We start from the raw sequence: 18,561 nt of genomic DNA, 5'->3' as shown, positions 1-18,561 counted from the left end.
GCACCGGGGAGGAGGGTGGGCGATATGAATGTCAGCAGCCCTACATGCCAAGAACAGATGCATACTGGTAAGTAGCATTTTCCGGTCGAGGCATGTGGGCTGCTGAATTCATATCTTAGCATAGACTGTATAGCAGTTTCTCCTCTAGCTGTGGTCGCCTGTACCAGCTGCAGTGGTTTGAAAAAGAGTTTTAAGGACAGCCTGGCCTACTGCAGCTTGTTGCTTAGCTTGCACGTCAACACAGTAGTGTTTAGTGAAGGTGTGTATGGTAGACCATGTAGCTGCCCTACATATGTCTTCTAAGGGAATATTTCCTAGGAAAGCCATGGATGCCCCCATTTTGCGCATTGAGTTAGCTTTTGGGGGAACTGTTAAAGTGCGCTTTGCCTTTTGATAGCATATTTGAATGCATTTAACTATCCATCTGGCTATTCCCGTCTTAGAAAAGGGATTACCCTTATGTTGTGGAGAAAAAGCAACAAAAAGTTGCTTTGTTTTTCTGAATGATTTAGTTCTATCCACGTAATATAGCAGAGCTCTTTTGACATCTAGTGTGTGTAGGGCTCTTTCAGCTAACGACTGCGGGTTTTGAAAGAAAACTGGCAATTCTATGGTCTGATTGATGTGGAAAGTGGATATAACTTTTGGCATGAATTTAGGGTTAGTACGAAGCACCACTTTATTTTGGTGTATTTGCATGAAGGGTTCCTGAATGGTTAGTGCCTGTAGCTCACTCACTCGTCTGAGGGAGGTAATGGCAATTAAAAATGCAACTTTCCATGTTAAGAATTGTAGTTCACATGAGTGGAGTGGTTCGAAAGGTGGCCCCATGAGTCTGGTAAGTACTACGTTTAAGTTCCAGACTGGTGAAGGTGGATGCTTTGGAGGGATAATTATTTTAAGTCCTTCCATAAAAGCTTTGATAAGTGGTATTCTGAACAGGGACACGTGTTGCCTGTTTTGAAGATATGCTGCTATAGCAGCAAGGTGTAGCCTTATGGATGAGTATGCTAGGTTACATCTTTGAAAATGTAGCAAGTAAGAGATTATGTTTTGGATGGAGGCATCTAATGGATTGATATGGTTGTTATTGCAATAGATTACAAATCTTTTGCATTTAGCTGCGTAGCATGCTCTAGTAGTGGGGCGCCTTGCTTCCTTGATAATGTTCATGCAGTCTGGAGGCAAGTTAAGGTAACCGAACTCTAAGACCTCAGGAGCCAGATCGCTAGGTTCATCTGATTGGGATCTGGGTGCCTGATTTCACCATGGTTCTGTGTTAGCAATTGTGGCGACAGGCGTAGTCTTTGGTGCGGGACTACTGATAGTTCTAGGAGCTTTGTGTAACTTGGCTGTCTTGCCCATGTGGGAGCAACCAGGATCATTGTGAGTGACTATTGTTTTAGTTGGCGTGCCACTAATGGAATCAGTGGGGAGGGCGGAAAAGCGTACTGACCAGTTTATCCATATCGCATTGCCCTGTGACAACGGGTGTGGGAACCTGGCGGCAAAGGATTGGCATTTTGAGTTTTCTTTTGTGGCAAACAGATCTATCTCTGGTTGTCCCCATTTTTGGAAGAATGGTTGGAGAGCTGGAGGGCGAATCTCCCATTCATGTATTTGTTGGCTGTGTCGGCTTAGTAGATCTGCGATCAGATTGTCTATTTTTGGGTGGTGTTCTGCCAGGAGAAAGATGTTTTTTGGAATTGCTCACTTCCATATGCTCTGCGCTAGGTGAGACAGCTGTGGATAGTGTGTCCCTCCCTGTTTTTGAATGTAGTACATGGCTGTCATGTTGTCCGTCCGGATTAACACAGCCTTGTTGTACAAGTATTTCTGGAAGGCTTTCATTGCTAGAAATACTGCTAGTAATTCTAAGTGATTTATATGCAATGTCTTTTGTTTGACTGCCCAGAGACCTTGGACTGTGTATTGAAAGAGGTGTGCTCCCCAACCTTTCAGTGATGCATTCGCAGTTAACACTACTTGTGGAACTGGCTCTTGGAACAGTCGCCCCTGGGAAAGGTGTTTTGGGTTCCACCACTTTAGATAGTTGTAAGTGCGACTGTCTACCAACACTAGGTCTTTTAGTTGTCCTTGAGCTTGGTTCCACTGTTGTGCTAGGCATTCCTGCAATGGACACATTTGAAGTCAGGCATGAGGGACAATGAATATGCAAAAGGCCATCATGCCTATAAGCTGCATGAACACTCGAGCTGGCAGGGAGTGTTGTGGCTGAAATGTTTGAATGACAGACTGTATGTTGGATATCCTGGCTGGATTTGGATATGCCTTCGCCACTGAGGTATCTATTGTTGCTCCCAGATATTGTTGTATGTGGGAGGGCTGCAGATGTGATTTTGTGTATTTTTCGGAAAATCCTAGACTGTGCAGAAGCTGGATTGTCTGAGACGTATGGTTTGCACACTGTACATATGAGTTGGCTTTTATGAGCCAATCGTCCAGGTAGGGGAAAACATAAATGTGTTGCCTTCTGAGGTGTGCTGGTACTACTGCTAGGCATTTTGTAAAAACTCTTGGTGCTGTAATTCCCCCAAAGGGAAGAACTTTGAATTGGTAGTGGTGACCCTCTATTGTGAACCTGAGGTATTTCCTGTGAGCTGGATGTATAGGTATGTGAAAGTATGCATCCTTGAGGTCTAATGTAGCGAGGAAGTAGCCTTGCTGGAGTAGCGGGAGTACTTGTTGTAGAGTGATCATATGGAAATGCTCTGAAAGTATATATTGGTTCAGAGGTCTGAGGTCCAATATTGGTCTGAGGGACCCGTCTTTTTGGGGAATAAGGAAGTATAGAGAGTATACCCCTGTGCCCTGGTGTTGAAAAGGGACTGGCTCTATGGCTCCCTTTTCTAGCATGGACAGCACCTCTTCTTGTAACAGCGTGATGTGTTCTTTTGACATTGGACGGTGTTTGGTTGGTATATATCCATACTGGATAATTGGTCTCACCCACCTGTCTGTGGTAATGGCATTCCAGACTGGTAGGAATTGTGTTATTCTGCCTCCAACTGGTGTTGAGTGGTCTGGAACAAGTCACTGTTTGTTGGTGGCGGAGGCTCTGGTGTTATTATTACCACGTCCTCTGCCTTTGTTATTATTTCCTCTATAGCTTCCTCTGTTGGAGCCTTTATTAAAGGTGCCTTGGGTATTTGTTTTAAATGATGAAGAGGTTTGTGATGTGTTGCCTCTGCCTGAGCCTCGAAAGGAGGAGCGGTGAAAGGAGCCCCTAGACTGTTGGAATTGAAGTGCACCCATGGACTTTGCGGTGTCAGTATCTTTCTTCATCTTTTCTAAGATGGTATCAACTGCTGGGCCGAACGAGAAATCCTGGTTAATGGGTCGATTAAGCATGGTAGACTGTACTTCATTTTTAAAACCTGGGATGCGGAGCCAGGCATGCCGGCGTAGCAACACACTAGTGTTGACAGACCGAGCGGTTGTATCGGCCGCATCAAGGGCGCATTTTATAGATGCGTTTGTGATGAATTTCCCTTCTTGAATTAGGTCGTTAGCTTTTGCCTTATAAGGTTCTGGTAGGTGTTGTAATAATCCTTCCAGTTCATCATAGTGTGCTCTGTCATAGCGTGCTAAAAGAGCTTGTGTATTGGCGATTCTCCAGGTAATTGCTGCCTGAGAGGCCATTCTCTTTCCTGAGGCTTCTAAGATTTTTGACTCTTTGTCAGGAGGGGGGGCATCACCTGTTTGAGAATTCGCCCTTTTTCTGGTGTTCGAAACATGAGTCTAGTGGTAACTGAGACTTGATATAAGAGGGGTCTGTAGGGGCTGGTTTATATTTCTTTTCAATTCTTGGATTGAGGACACGCGCTCTGGCTGGGTCTTTAAAGATGTCTGGTGCGTGCTTAAGTACTCCCTTTAGCATAGGGAGTGTGTGTATACTCTTCTCTGATGTTGGGTAGGTATTAAATAGGAAATCCTCCTCAATAGGGGCAGTGTGCATGCTTACACCATGATACTGAGCTGCTCTGTCAACTGGGATCTGGTATGGGTTGTGTATCATATGGGTCATTAAGGTCATTTTGATATTCCCATGTGTGATCTTGGTTTCCCTGATCATCAGGGTCTATAAAGTCCTGATGAGGGTCTTCACCCATGTCCTCTTCCTCATCATAATGTGGAGGTGTAGGAGAATATGGAACATAAGGCATGTCAGGAGTGAAAGGAGGAGGTGTAAAAGGTCTAGAAGGGGATGTCCCAAAGTCCTTTTTCTTAGGAGGAACAGGAGAAGGAGCCTCAGTGTCAAGTCTTCTCTTGTTCTTATTGTAGACTGTTATATGTCCTGTATTAGGGTCTATATGCAGTCTATTTTGGTCTGGGCTCACTGAATCAGGATGAAAAAGTTCTTCCACTGTCCGTGGCTTCGACGCCGATGTTTTTGGATCGGTCGCTTGCTTGTTTTTATTGTTATCTTGAGCTTTTTCGGCTCGACGTCTCTTGTCGGCTCGACAGCTGTTTTCGGCTCGACGGCCTTGTTGGGCTCGACCAACTTCTCATGTTCGACGGTCTTTTTGGGGTCGACAGCCTTTTTCGTCTCAATGTGTTTTTTCGGGTCGACGACCTTCTTCGGTTCGACTGCCTTTTTCGGTACGACAGCGTTTTTTGGGTCGGAGGCAGTGTTCGGATCGACGACCTTTTTCGGGTCGGAGGCAGTGTTCGGATCGACTACCTTTTTCGGGTCGACGACCTTTTTCGGCTCGATAACCTTTTTTGGGTAAACGGTCTTTTTTGGATCGACGCCCTTTTTCTGGTCGACAGTCTTTTTCTGCTAAACGACCTTTTTTGGTTATCCGGTGTTTTTCGGATCAATGACTTTTTTCTAGTGTTGTGGCCCGTTTTAGGCTGTGGAACAGTCTTTGAGTCTATGGCCTTTTTGTAAAGTGTCTTGCTCGGTCCCGGGGTACCGGAAGGCTTGTCTGGAGGTGGAGGCAGGGTAGGGGCTTTAGTACTCACGGTTTGCCCCGGTGGGAGGTCTTCATCGGAGTCCGACTGGTTTTCTACGGTGACTAGCTCTAGGTCGGAGTCCGCTGCCTCTGGAAGTTCATGTTCGTCGTCAAAAATGTTTTTCGGTTCAGGTGCCTGTCGCTGCATCTCTTGTCGAGCAGCTCTTCGGTTCCGGATAGTTTTCTTTGACCGGAACTGAGCACACAAGCTGGACAATCTTCCTCGTTGTGCTCCAGAGACAGGCACTTGTTGCATACTGTATGCTTATCGCTATGTGGAAACTTGGATCGACATTGTGGGCATCTTTTAAACGAGGTTCTTTCCATCGGCGGCAGGCCCACGTGGCGTCGAAAAGGCCTAACGGCCCGCGTCGACTACCAGAGATGGATGGAAAGATTCGTCGAGTTGAGGGATACCGAGCGGAAACAATACAGTTGAAATTATGAGGTTTTTGGCCTTCGAAATTAGGAAACTTTCGATCCTGAAGTTTGAGTTGTCGAAGTGCATCCTAACCCAATAGAGGAGAAAAACAATCTGAGGATGGAGAAGATGCCCATGCGCACTGTAGTCCAGGGGAGGAGTCACCTATCTCCTGATACTTCGAAGACTCTTCCAAGACAACAAGGTGCAAACATCCGGACCCAACACTAGGCGCTAAGATATGAATTCAGCAGCCCACATGCCTCGAACAGAGTGTTACGAAGGTAAGTAACTCATCTTGACCCTGTGCCTCATGTAAACAGTGCAGCCTGAACTACAAAGCCACGTCTTCCCAGAAAGAAGCATCCTGGGACCAGTTTTGGGGTAACACCACTCATCAGCCAGGCTAGCTTGAATCCAGGGACACAGTGAGCAAGGGACCCACTTCAGGGTATATCCTGCCAACTTGGGGCAAACAAAGCAAACACAAGGAGATGATGGACGTATCGCTGAATCAATAATAGTTCTTTTGCTTACTGCGCCACCCCAGTTCAGGCAAACCTATACGCAAATCAGTCTTGACCATGTGCTTCATGGGAACAGTGGAGTCAAGCTATTCTGGCTGATGAGGGGTGAAAACCCAAAACCGGTCGTAGGATGCTGGTTTCCGGTCAAGGGAGGAACTGGCTTGGCAGTTCGGGCTGGACTGTTCCAATGAGGCACAGAGTCAAGACTGATTTGCATATGGACAGCTCTAAACCGGGGTGGCACGGTGAGCAAAAGAATGATGGATTTAACCCAGATCGCCTGACTGGGGTGTGAATGTTTTTGATTTATTCTGCATTCTGTCCATAGATTGTGTGTCTTTTGTCTTCATGTGCATCATGGCACACTTCTCACATGCATCAGTCATGGTTCAACCCCAAACACACTTCATAGGGAACTTTCCCTACAATGCTTAAACCCTGTAGTTTCAGGAGGAGATATAGCCACTTGCATAGCAGTAAAGAATTTAGGAGAAAAATATTCGTAACAGACAAGTAGGAGCTGCCTTACAAAGGCACATAACAGAGCACAGGCGTAGCACCTAAGCACAGCTCTACTATCTCAATAGAAATGGAGTTCTGCTGAAAAATCTTCCAGATCCAGTCTGATGCTTGAGATTATTCTAAAAGGAGAGTGGCATAGAGTCTCGTAAAGTGGAGTAGATTAAGGGAGTATGGAGTGGCGTAGAGTAGAATGAAGTGGTATGGACTGGTGTAGAGAAGAATAGTGTGGTATGAGTGGTGTAGAGGAGTACGGAGTGGTATGGAGGGGTGTGGAGCGGAACGAGGTGGGGCAGGGCAGTGCAGAGGGGAACGGAGGAGAGCGGAATGGAGCAGCGCAGTAGTTTAGTGCAGTGGAGTGGCGCAGGGTAGAATGCAGTGGAACAGAGTGAATAGAGTGGAGCGAGTAGACTGGTGTAGAGTATTGTAAAGTACAGTGCACTGACAGAGTGCTGTAGAGTGGTGCAGAGTAGAGTGCAGTGGTGCAGAGTGGCATACAGTAGAGTGTAGATTAAATTAGGGTGGCGTAGAGTGGATTGGCATAGAGTGCACCGACTTAGACTGGAGTGGTATTGAGTAGAGTGAATTGGCAAAGAGCGCAGTGTTGTAGTGTGGTACTGAGTAGGGTGCTGTAGAGTGCAGAGGTGAAAGGTGCAGGTGTGTATAGTAGTGTGGGTTTGAGTGTATCGGTATAGAGTAGACTGGTATTAAGTGGAGTCCAGTGCTGAAGAGTATAGTGCAGTGACGTAGAGTGGAGTGGCGCAGAGTGGAGCAGTGTGGAGTGAAGTGGCGCAGTGTGGAGTGAAGTGGCGCGGTGAAGTATAGTAGAGTATGCATTGTGTGGTAGCGCACTGCTATTACAGACAACACATCTTCAGTTGAAAGTACCATTACATTTCCACAGACATACAGCTTTGCTGATAAAAGTGTAAAGTCCACAAAATATGTGTAGAAATGTCATTATCTAATTCATTGATTTGTTTTGATTGTATTAAAATATTTATTTTCACCACACTTTAGAATTAACGAAAATGGTGCTACATTTCTGCTTTTCTAACAGCGATATATTCTGAAATATACGTAGTTCATTTACAGACATTTAAAATTTGTTGCGTACTAGAAAAAATAACATCCTACAGTCATCCTACAGTCTTCCTCAAGTACACCCCAAGTACCCACCATAATTGCCACATAAATCCTCTCACTTTGAAGTAAGAGAAAGAAAAGTAAACACCAAGCACCCTGAAGACAGAGCCCTATATTTGACCTCCATCTTTGAATGCTGAGAAAATGTGACAAGATATGTACAAGATTTAAAGGCCTGTTTACAGAAATTAAGCACTGGTGGAAGAGTATAGTGAATAGGGTTTGGACAGCGGAAGGGACAAACTCAAGCTGGACAGCCTAAAACAAATTGAGCCAGCAAATAAAAGCAAACAAATGTGAGTTACAAACCGCAAAGCCAATGGTAAGCAATTGGCGGAATGCATTCCCATGAAAGCTTTCCGAATGTCCCCAAGATGTTTTTGGCAAACCAGACAGCTGAGCTGTCTGGTAGGTATCGACCTAAATATCTTCTCCAGAGCTGTAAATACAAGAATAAACTGGATACTAAAAGCAAAATTAGATAACTTGATGAAACAAGCCAATCCATAAGAAATTAGGTAAAGAGAGGTTTTGTATGTTTCCTTATGTTACCTAACTGGCGAAGAACAACTGTATATGCTCTATTACAACAAACCTGGCATGTTATTTTCTTCTGTAGTGACCCTTCAATACAGATCTGTTTACATAAGTTCTTACAACACCAAATATACATATATTCACAGCAGATTATAACTGCCACAACAGCTTACTCAAAAAGGCATTTTATTTTCTTACCACACAGACATCTGCCAGTTTACAGGAACACATAGGGCTAATTAGAACGTCCAACTGGGATCGAAGCTTCTCATCTTCACCCAAAACCTGGTTGAATTTCTTCACGAAATCTTGTGCTTTTCCAGGATCAGGAAGGTTCTCTATATATAAAAACAGAAAAATAAGGCTAATCACACATGAATAAAGCATGCTTCAAGCTATGCTCCATCACCATAGCTAGGTGATGAACTGTTTCAAATAAACAAAAGCAAACTACACCTTAAAAGCCATAATAATTGATTTTGAATGTCTGACTCATCCACATTCCTTCATATTAGGTCAACCTGCTTACTAGTTCTTTGCATCTCCCCCTTCTTACAATGTGTAGGAAGGTGGAATCTTGCTGCATGGTTACCCCCACTATTTGCCTGGTGTTTTGCTGGTTTTCCACTTATCTGCTTTCCCTATAAAATGGGCTCCCTGTACTTTAGGTACATACCAGATTGGCGACTGGGTCACCTTTGTGAGTCCCTGTATATGGTACCTTAGGTACCCAGGGAATAGGTACCCCAGAGGCCTACCAGGGGCTGCAGCATACATTGTGCCACCCCTGGTTAGCCTTCCAAACTGACACCACAGGTCTGCACCTGCAGCCTGGGTAAGGTGGTGTAACCACCCCTTACTTAGATATAGTATACCTATATCTACCTTATATATAGACACATAGTAACCTATAAGTCACTCCTATGGCAGGCCTTGACAATCCTGAAGGCAGAGTGCTTGGTTTTGTGTGCGAGGGTGCCCTAGCATGAGCTGAGCCCCTCTGCCGCTTTCAGAACCATCTCCTTATAGCTGTTCTATGATATAGCCATACCATATACTCTTAAGGGCATTATAATCCTCGCGGTTAATGCTAACTTTGGTTTGGCTTTATCAAAACATGTTGTGTAAGGTGTCAAACACTTTGAAATACTAACCCCACCCCCCACCCCCGCCAGTTCTTGCGGCGGGGGTAGCATTCCACCCTTCTAGAGGGATAAGACATGTAGTTACTGGTAAACCCGGTTAAAGTTAAACAGAGCCTCAGCATCAAAAAATGAATGCTGCTGCCACAGACACGAGTTTGCCCTTCTGCTGCTGAACGAAACTCTGGCAGGGGAGGCCTGTACAATAGGTTTCTGTCCAAGGAGGTGCTACCAGCTCCCCAGACAGGCTTTAGTGTTTTGGGGCAGGGTGGGTTGCATTCAGTGAATGCTTTTCAGACACTGCCTGGGGTACACAAGGTGTTCCATGCATTTCCCAGTTCAAACCGGTTGCTGGGGCACTCAGCCCCAGCTCGAAACTGGACAAAGGGGAAGGGGTGTAACCACCTCGTCCCCAGGTCCACCCATAGGAAGGACCTTAGAGTTAGTCCAACCCCTAAACTTACTATAAGTATAGAACCCCAGTCCCTAGGACTTTAGATTACCCTGGACGAAACTCTGCAACATATATCTTGGACCCTCGACATTCCATATCGACTGGAAGACGGAAGAAATCTCCCTTGTGGTCAAGGAGTCACCACCATGTTCAAACAGGCACCAACTGCATCTTTGCCGGTCTGCATTTTCGAGGCTCCCGAAGAATCTGCGACACAGGACACGGACTTCCAGACATCTGACGCTGCCCTGCGCTCCCAGCAAAGCTGAGACCAGTAGCAGAAGTGAGAAACTTGGGACCGGAACTCCTGGACATCCTGCATTTTTGCAACTGCACCTACTTCTGGAAGTTGTGCATTGGGGTATTAAAAGCCCCTGCCCCGTGCTCCTTTTGCACTGAAGTACAGAGGCCAGCACTCTACAAGTGACCCGTGAGTCCCCTTTCTTCACTGCAGCTCGAGGCGCCTTCGCGGTTCCTAGTCCGTTGGCTAGTGAGCCCGCAACAAGGCCAATCCTTTGTTTCTTGAGCTTTCCTGGTTGCTCCAGACGTGCTCCCACTCCTCTCCAAAGGAGGAGTCCCTCAGACCTTGCTGGTCTGCACGGAAGCCAATCTTGTCATCTTGCGTAGGTTGCGGTTGCCAAGGCTTGTTGGGCCCAATCCCGATTCCGACACTGCAGTCAGCTAGATCCTTCGTGGGACAGCTCGAATCCAGCTCCTGGTCGTCGTCGACGCCTCCAGGTTCTTGTGACGGAAGAGTCAAGCTTCACGTCTTTCACCTGAAATCACCAGATATCGGCTGGCATCTTCTCCTCGCCATCCTGGCCACTGGCTAGTGACCCAGACTCTGTCCCCTCTGCTTTCAAGTTCTTCACATCTCCAATCCACCCTTGGATCCACCAGGACACTTTTCCTCTGGTCGCCTGCAGCATTTCTTCGCAGCTCTCCATAGGAATCGACGACGAAACGCGACACCAAAAGGACCCGGCTTCCCTGGGTGAGGTAACACGTGTGAGAAGTTGGCCTGGTATATGATGTTCACTATTCTAGTGAGCACCTTGCACCAGTCCAAACAACCCTTAGGGTGATGGTTGTAAGTCAACCTTATAGACCAGCTATCCTAGTGGTAGCGTGGACAGAACAGTCTTAGGCTAAAAGACTCTTGAGGGTGTGTAAAGCCAGCTGTTTTACCATATGTAACCCCTTGAATATCAAATGAAAGGACACCACACAGGATATATATAAAATATATATGTATTTATTCACTAACACACTCCTCTGAACTCTTTATGAGGTCAGAGGCAAAAGCACATAACAAGTTACACTTAGAAATACTTTAAATAGCACAATTTACAGTTAGGCCCTATGGGCACGTAAAACCATATACTAAGTAAGTGGTATAACAACCACGACTCGGGAAAAGGAAAGGCCTAGGGCCTAGAGGATCGCTGGGGCTACACTATCTGACCCTTAGGTTAGGAGTAGGAGGCCCACAGGCGGCGCGTGCAGAGTCAGTACTTTCACGCGAGAGTCAATAGAAAGTCAATAGGAACGTAAAAAGGTAATTAATGAAGATTTAGGACACTTCCGGTCTAACTAGGAATGTACAACTAACAAAACTAGACACTAGGATAGTCAATCCCTACAGGAGCACCGAAGTACTCGCGTTACCTCACCCACAGGCTGCGGGTGCATAGGTGTCAAAGTGGGTTGGGTTTTCTCGTTGATTCCTATGGAGCCTCGGAAGAAGATGCTGCAGGCGACCAGGAGGAAGATGTCCGGGTGGATCCAAGGGTGGATCTAGGATGAAGAGGACTTGAAAGCAGAGGGGACAGAGTCTAGGTCACTAGCCAGTGACCGGGTGCAACCAGGGAGGAACCAGACGTCGTCGAGGAGCAATCAGGTGCGGATGTGAAGCTTGTCGTTGCAGCCACGCGGACCAGGAGGCGTCGAGGAAGACCAGGTGCTGGAGAGGAGCTGTCCCACGAAGGTTCTCGCAGATGGAGGGGTCGACTTCAAGATTGGAGCCAACGAGCCTAAGCAAAGGCAACCCACGCAGGATACACAAAGATTCTGGTGCAGACCAGGAGGGTCTGAGGTACTTCCCCTTTTCAGGGAAGCAAGTGCCAGTCTGGAGCAACCAGACCAGCGATGGATTTTCTCAAGGATCGTCATCAGAGGGCTACTAGCCAACGGGCCAGAAACCGAACAAAGCGTCAAGCAGAACACAAGCAGAAGGGCCCCACGCAGATCTCGTGGAGTGTGGAGGGGTGGTCTTCGGTGCAAGTGGAGCTCGGTGTCGGGGTGTCTCAGTCCCCAGGGCACAGCTTCGAGGATGCCTCAGGAGATGCGCTGTTAGCAAGTTGAAGACTTTCCAAGTTGCCTACCTCCACGAATTCCGACGCCTTCCACGGAGCTCAGCTGTGCTGGAGTCGTGCAGTGGGGTCAGAGGAGTCCGCGAGTCGAGGTCTTGTCAGGCTCTGTGCTGGGGTTCCGGCGGGAACGGGGACAAAGCAAGCCGTCGAGTTGCTGGATGGTGCCTGGTTGCCCAGGGTGGTCACTGCTTGGCCACAAGGGAGATTCTTCAGTCTTCAAGTCGGTTTGAATGTCGAAGGGTCCAGAGTTTCGTATCAAAGTTTCATCAGGATAAATCTAAAGTCTCCTGGGTCAGCTCCTACCTTTATACAACTAAAGGGGGCAGTCCCTCCTATGGGTGGGACCAGGAAGGGGGGTGGTTACACCCCCTTTCCTTTGTCCAGTTTCGTGCTGGGGCTGGAGTGGAGTTGGCTGGAGTTGAACTGGACTATGCATGGAGCACCTAGTGTGCCCCATGCAGTGTCTGTTTCTTTTCAGCCCTCCCTGTCCCAATACACAAAATCCTGTCTGGGGTGGTGCTCGCACCTATCCAGGCAGGAAACCTATTGTCCAGGCCTCCCTCGCTGGAAGGACTCCCAGCAGCAGGAGGTCAGACTTGTGTCTGTGGCAGCAGCATCCATTTTGTGACACTGGCTCTGGTTAACTTTAACCGGGATAGTCAGAACTAACATGTCTTCTCCCTCTAGAAGGGTGGAATGCTACCCCCGTAGCCAGAATTGGCGAGGGGGTAGTATTCCAAAGCGTATGACACCTTACACGACATGTTTAGATAAAGCCAAACCAAAGTTAGCATTTAACCGCGAGGTTCATAATGCACTTAAGAGTATATGGTATGGCAATATCATAGAACAGCTATAAGGACATGGTTCCGCAAGCTGCAGACAGGCTCAGCTCATGCTAGAGCACCATCTCACACATAACCAAGCACTCTTCCTCCAGGATTGTTAAGGCCTGCCATAGGAGTGACTTATAGGTTACTGTGTGTCTATATTTAAGGGTAGACATAGGAATACTATACCTAAGCAAGGGGTGATTACACAACCTTGCCCCAGCTGAGTGATCAGCCAGTTGTGTCAGTTTGAGTGGCTAGCCAGGGGTGGCATAATACATGCTGCAGCCCCTGGTAGGCCTTGGTTACACCTATGCCCTGAGTACCTAGGGTACACTTCTACAGGGGCTGATAAGGTGAACCAATTCCCAATTGTGGATGTACCTAGAGTACATGGTATGAATTTAGAGAGAGTGCATCTGGGCTGTGGGTCCGATTAGCAGGCCCACAGCCACCTCTAAGTCGAAAACCAGTAAAGCAAAAGCAAAAAGTGGGGGTGACCACAGGAAGCAGACGCTACTCTCCTGCAACGAGTACTCCGGTGCTCCCGTGGGCCTTGACTCTTGAAGTGTCCTAGTCTAAAAGGGTTCCATCGTAGTTCACCTAGAAGTGGCCCTAATCTTTAAAATTATAACTTGTTCGTTCTCCATAGAATGTCAATGGTGATCCGCGGCTGTGTTTAGACACTGCAAGCGTCACCCGTGGGCCTCCAGCATCCTAACCTTGGGTGGTTATAGGTAGCCCCAGCGGTTCTACAGGCCCTAGGCCTGCTTTCTAACTCTCACATGGTTCTTAAACCACTATTTTAGTATATGGTTTGTGAGGCCCTAGGGCATAACGTATACTGTGCAACTTATCGTATGCTAATTAAGTTCCTTGTACTGTACTTTTTCCTCTGACCTCATAAAGAGTCCAGAGGGGTTGTGTTTAGAATAAATACATATATATTTGATATATACCTTGTGTGGTGTGCTTTCATTTGATCATTCAAGAGATTATAATTGGTAAAACAACTAGCTTACCTCGCCTCTAAGTCTCTCCACAGCTACCACTAGAATAGCTTTCTATAAGGTTGACTTTACAACCTGCCATCAATAAGGGTCGTTTGGACTGGTGCATCATATACCAGGCCAACTTCTCACACAATGGTCATTGAATTGCTGTCTTAAAGTTCTAGAATAACACTGAAGAAGTCAGTACACACTATCCTATCTTTCTCGCAGTTAGAAACTGCCCACTTGAATAAGGCCACAAAAGCTGCTCTTGTCAGTTCGATTAAATTGAGGGATGCACAGTAAAAACCAGCAGTCAAAGCAAACCAATCGCTGTCTGTTTTGCAACTTATTTTATCTATTCTACTCTAGCATTAGTTGAGAAGCGCAAATGGTTGCCAAAAGGGCATTAAAGTTCCTGGTAAAAACCGACGCTTAAATACAGACTAGGTATAAGCGGCAAAGAGCAAAGTCAGAATGTCTTAAAAACCAAGGAAGGATTTCCAGCAAGCATGCTGTGGTGCGAAAAACATACCAAACTTCAGTGCCCAAGTTTAACAAGGAGCGTCCCCCAACTTGTTGGAGATGAGGTTTAGGGAGGTCATAAAGAAAATGTGATGCAGGTCTTAACATTCTACTGGAAAAGTATTTCTGAAAAGTGGAGCGTATGTAGGTTTTACTGTAATAGGTGAAGTCAACAAGTCAGAGGATGTAAACCAATATCTAATTTGGATATGTGCCAGGTGTGAAAGACTGAAGGTGAAACTACAGAAAATTGACATTTTTTTAAAGCTATAAGAAGATTCAGTAACACAAGCTACATTGAATTCATGCTTGTACTACCGTTTGTCCAAGGGAGCATTTTCTGCCGGAGCAATAGATTATAAAAGCAAACTCTCCGATTACCTCATTCACCAGTTGGACCACATCAGCTTACGGTTTCATTAAGAGGGAGCTCCATGGTCCCTTTACAGTCCAGTGGATAGAGTTTTCCCCCAAGTAAGCAATTCCACAGATTATTCAGCACGGGGACTACAGATTTAATAACAAAATGTATATGTGGCCAGGACAGATGTCCAAGCGGGGCTTAAATTAATGCTTTAAGTACGTTTTTGTTAGATACAGGTCAGGAGAATTAACTGAAATCTTTAATGAGTTTAATTTGGGAAAATTATGAAACCTAAAGTGCGCAATCTGGTGTGGGAAAGAAATTCAAATATTGCCAATTTGATATTGAAAAAAAGGACTTTGCATAAAGACTACAAAGGAGCAATAACCATTTTAGAATCTGATCAGAATTAAAACAAATGCATTTGTGGTAGTACAAGGTCAGTACAAGATGGATAGCAGCCAGTTAGTCCAAACTCGAGCTGCTACAAAAATAAGCAAAGCCACTGAGCGGTGTGTGCAATGCATGATTTATGGGAGAACCTTGCCCAGAGTGGGAATTTTTCTGATGAAAGATGGCAGCGAGTTCCAGATTCTTGGTGCGGCTCCAGCGAAAGCAAGATTGTTCGTTGTTTCCTTCCGTAAGTGGGGTGGCTGGAGCACAAAGACTCTGGCGGACCTGGAGTTTCTGGCTCCTCCAGAAACCATGATTTTCTTGGCGAGATATGCTGGGGATTTCGTGTGTAGTGCTTTGTGGATGATACTTGCCAGTTTGAGATGGATTCTGGCTTCAAGAGGAAGCCATTTCAGCACCTTAAGATGCGGTGAGATGTGGTCGAATTTTTTTGAGCCTGTTCGGTCTCTGGCGGCGGCGTTGAGTCAAGCTTTTAGGAGGGGCCGTGGGGATCTTGGGCAGGCCTGAAAGGGTTGAGCATCCATATTCAATTCTGGAGATAGAAATGGCAGTCCAGGCATTAGTTAAGTCCGAGGCATCAACGAAAGGTTTTAGTTTCCTCAGGTAGCTCAGGTGAAACCTGGCAGTTTTAGCCACCGAGTTGATGTGGTCTCGCATATTCAGGTTGGTCTCGCATATTCAGGTTGCTATCTAGGATTATTCATGAGATTTAGCAGATTCCACTATGGTCGGTGTGCAGTTTAGTGCTGTTATCGACTTGATCCATTCCCGGATGTCAGTGTTACTTTTATGGGGGGAGATTAGAAGGAACTCCATTTTTTGTAAACACACACACACACAGACACACACACACAAACACATACACATATAGATATATACACATACATACAAACACACACACAGACCCATATATACACATACACAGACACATTCATGTACACACGCATACATATACACATACATATACACACGCATACATATACACATACATATATACACACACATATACACACATACATATACACACACACATACACACACACACACATACATATACACACACACACACATATACACACATACATACATATACACACATATATACACACACACATATATACACACACACATACATACACACATACATATATATATATATATATATACACACATACATATACACACACACACACATATATACACACATACATATACACACAGACATACATGCTTACACATACATACTTAACACATACATAACTCATACATACATACAAATTCATATACATACCTACACACACATATATATATATATATATATATATACACACACACACACACACACACACACACACACACACACGGTGAAAAAAAACAAAGGTTACAGGGACGTTATAGTTAGGCTGACATTTCACTCGTACAAAACCTGAGACATTCCCCAGTTCTAGTTAGCTAAATGAACTACAACTTGCGGCCCCCAATACTATGCTTATAACCTTGCATATTACATCACTTATGACATGGTCAGTGTGACATCTCAAATGGCATCACTGATGACATCATCCAGTGACCGTGTTTTTTTTTAAGTTTGAGTGTATGTAAATATATATATATATATATATATATATATATATATATATATATATATGCAAAAAAGAAGGAGAGAACTCTGGGTAGGTCTCAGTTTAGGTGGAAAGCAGCTCCTGTTAGAGCACTCTCAACACCAGCGACACTCTAGATCTGCTCACCTCAAATGTCTGTTTTTCTATCAAAGTTTTTAAGCATAGGATTAGACAGTGCTATCCATGCCGAGATAGAAAATGACAGTCTTTTGCCATTTAAACAGCAAAGTCTTTAAGCATAGGACTAGTACAGTGCAGTCCTTGCCGAGCTGTCAAATAACAAAAGCCATTTATCACTCCAGGCACAATATTACAGCTTTGAATTGGTAAAATACCAACTCAAGCCAACCTGAAATGAATAAAAGCAACCCCTGACACAGTGTTTCGCTCTAATTAGAGCTCTTCAGAGAGGTATAGCTTTGTCCAGACACAAGGGAGCACCCAGTATTAAGTCAAAACAAAACCCTTTCAGGCATAGAGTGACGCATAAATTATGCAAAAAAGAAGGAGAGAACTCTGGGTAGGTCTCAGTTTAGGTGGAAAGCAGCTCCTGTTAGAGCACTCTCAACACCAGCGACACTCTAGATCTGCTCACCTCAAATGTCTGTTTTTCTATCAAAGTTTTTAAGCATAGGATTAGACAGTGCTATCCATGCCGAGATAGAAAATGACAAAGTCTTTTGCCATTTAAACAGCAAAGTCTTTAAGCATAGGACTAGTACAGTGCAGTCCTTGCCGAGCTGTCAAATAACAAAAGCCATTTATCACTCCAGGCACAATATTACAGCTTTGAATTGGTAAAATACCAACTCAAGCCAACCTGAAATGAATAAAAGCAACCCCTGACACAGTGTTTCGCTCTAATTAGAGCTCTTCAGAGAGGTATAGCTTTGTCCAGACACAAGGGAGCACCCAGTATTAAGTCAAAACAAAACCCTTTCAGGCATAGAGTGACGCATAAATTATGCAAAAAAGAAGGAGAGAACTCTGGGTAGGTCTCAGTTTAGGTGGAAAGCAGCTCCTGTTAGAGCACTCTCAACACCAGCGACACTCTAGATCTGCTCACCTCAAATGTCTGTTTTTCTATCAAAGTTTTTAAGCATAGGATTAGACAGTGCTATCCATGCCGAGATAGAAAATGACAAAGTCTTTTGCCATTTAAACAGCAAAGTCTTTAAGCATAGGACTAGTACAGTGCAGTCCTTGCCGAGCTGTCAAATAACAAAAGCCATCCAGTGACCGTGTTTTTTTTTAAGTTTGAGTGTATGTATATATATATATATATATATATATATATATATATATATATATATATATATATATATATATATATATATATATATATATATATATATATATATTTATATATATATACACACACATACATACATACACCAAGGTGCAGTGGATTTATGATTGATTGTATGGATGACTCAGTGGGTGCATGACTGACTGTATAAGTGAGTGATTAGGTGTCTCAGTGAATGTATGGGTGAGTGACTGGTTGTGTGATTGTGTGTATCTGTCTGTTAGTTGATGTCCAAGTGGGTGTATGAGTGTGTTAGTGGGTACACGAATTGCTATTTGAGGTACTGTATCGTGTGAGAAGTTGTATGGGTGAGTAGCTGTATGACGGGGTATATGAGTGACTTTATGCTTGAGTGAGAGTGGCTATATGGATGAGTGCATGCTTCTGTCAGTGACTGTATAGCTGAGT

At 45.0% G+C, this 18,561-nt stretch overlaps 1 protein-coding gene across 1 annotated transcript in view; it reads right to left on the bottom strand.

Moving 5' to 3' along the window:
• Window positions 1–18,561, bottom strand: part of PDS5A (PDS5 cohesin associated factor A) — a 1,342,323-nt gene that overhangs the window by 853,415 nt on the left and 470,347 nt on the right. Inside the window, exon 16 of the mRNA XM_078678314.1 lies at window positions 8,328–8,467. Coding sequence (XP_078534440.1) covers window positions 8,328–8,467 — 140 coding nt within the window. The remainder of the gene's footprint in view (window positions 1–8,327; window positions 8,468–18,561) is intronic.

Source organism: Lissotriton helveticus, chromosome 2_2, assembly GCF_964261635.1.
Source record: "Lissotriton helveticus chromosome 2_2, aLisHel1.1, whole genome shotgun sequence".
Classification (NCBI taxonomy): Eukaryota; Metazoa; Chordata; class Amphibia; order Caudata; family Salamandridae; genus Lissotriton; species Lissotriton helveticus.
This window is presented reverse-complemented; position numbering and strand designations above follow the sequence as displayed.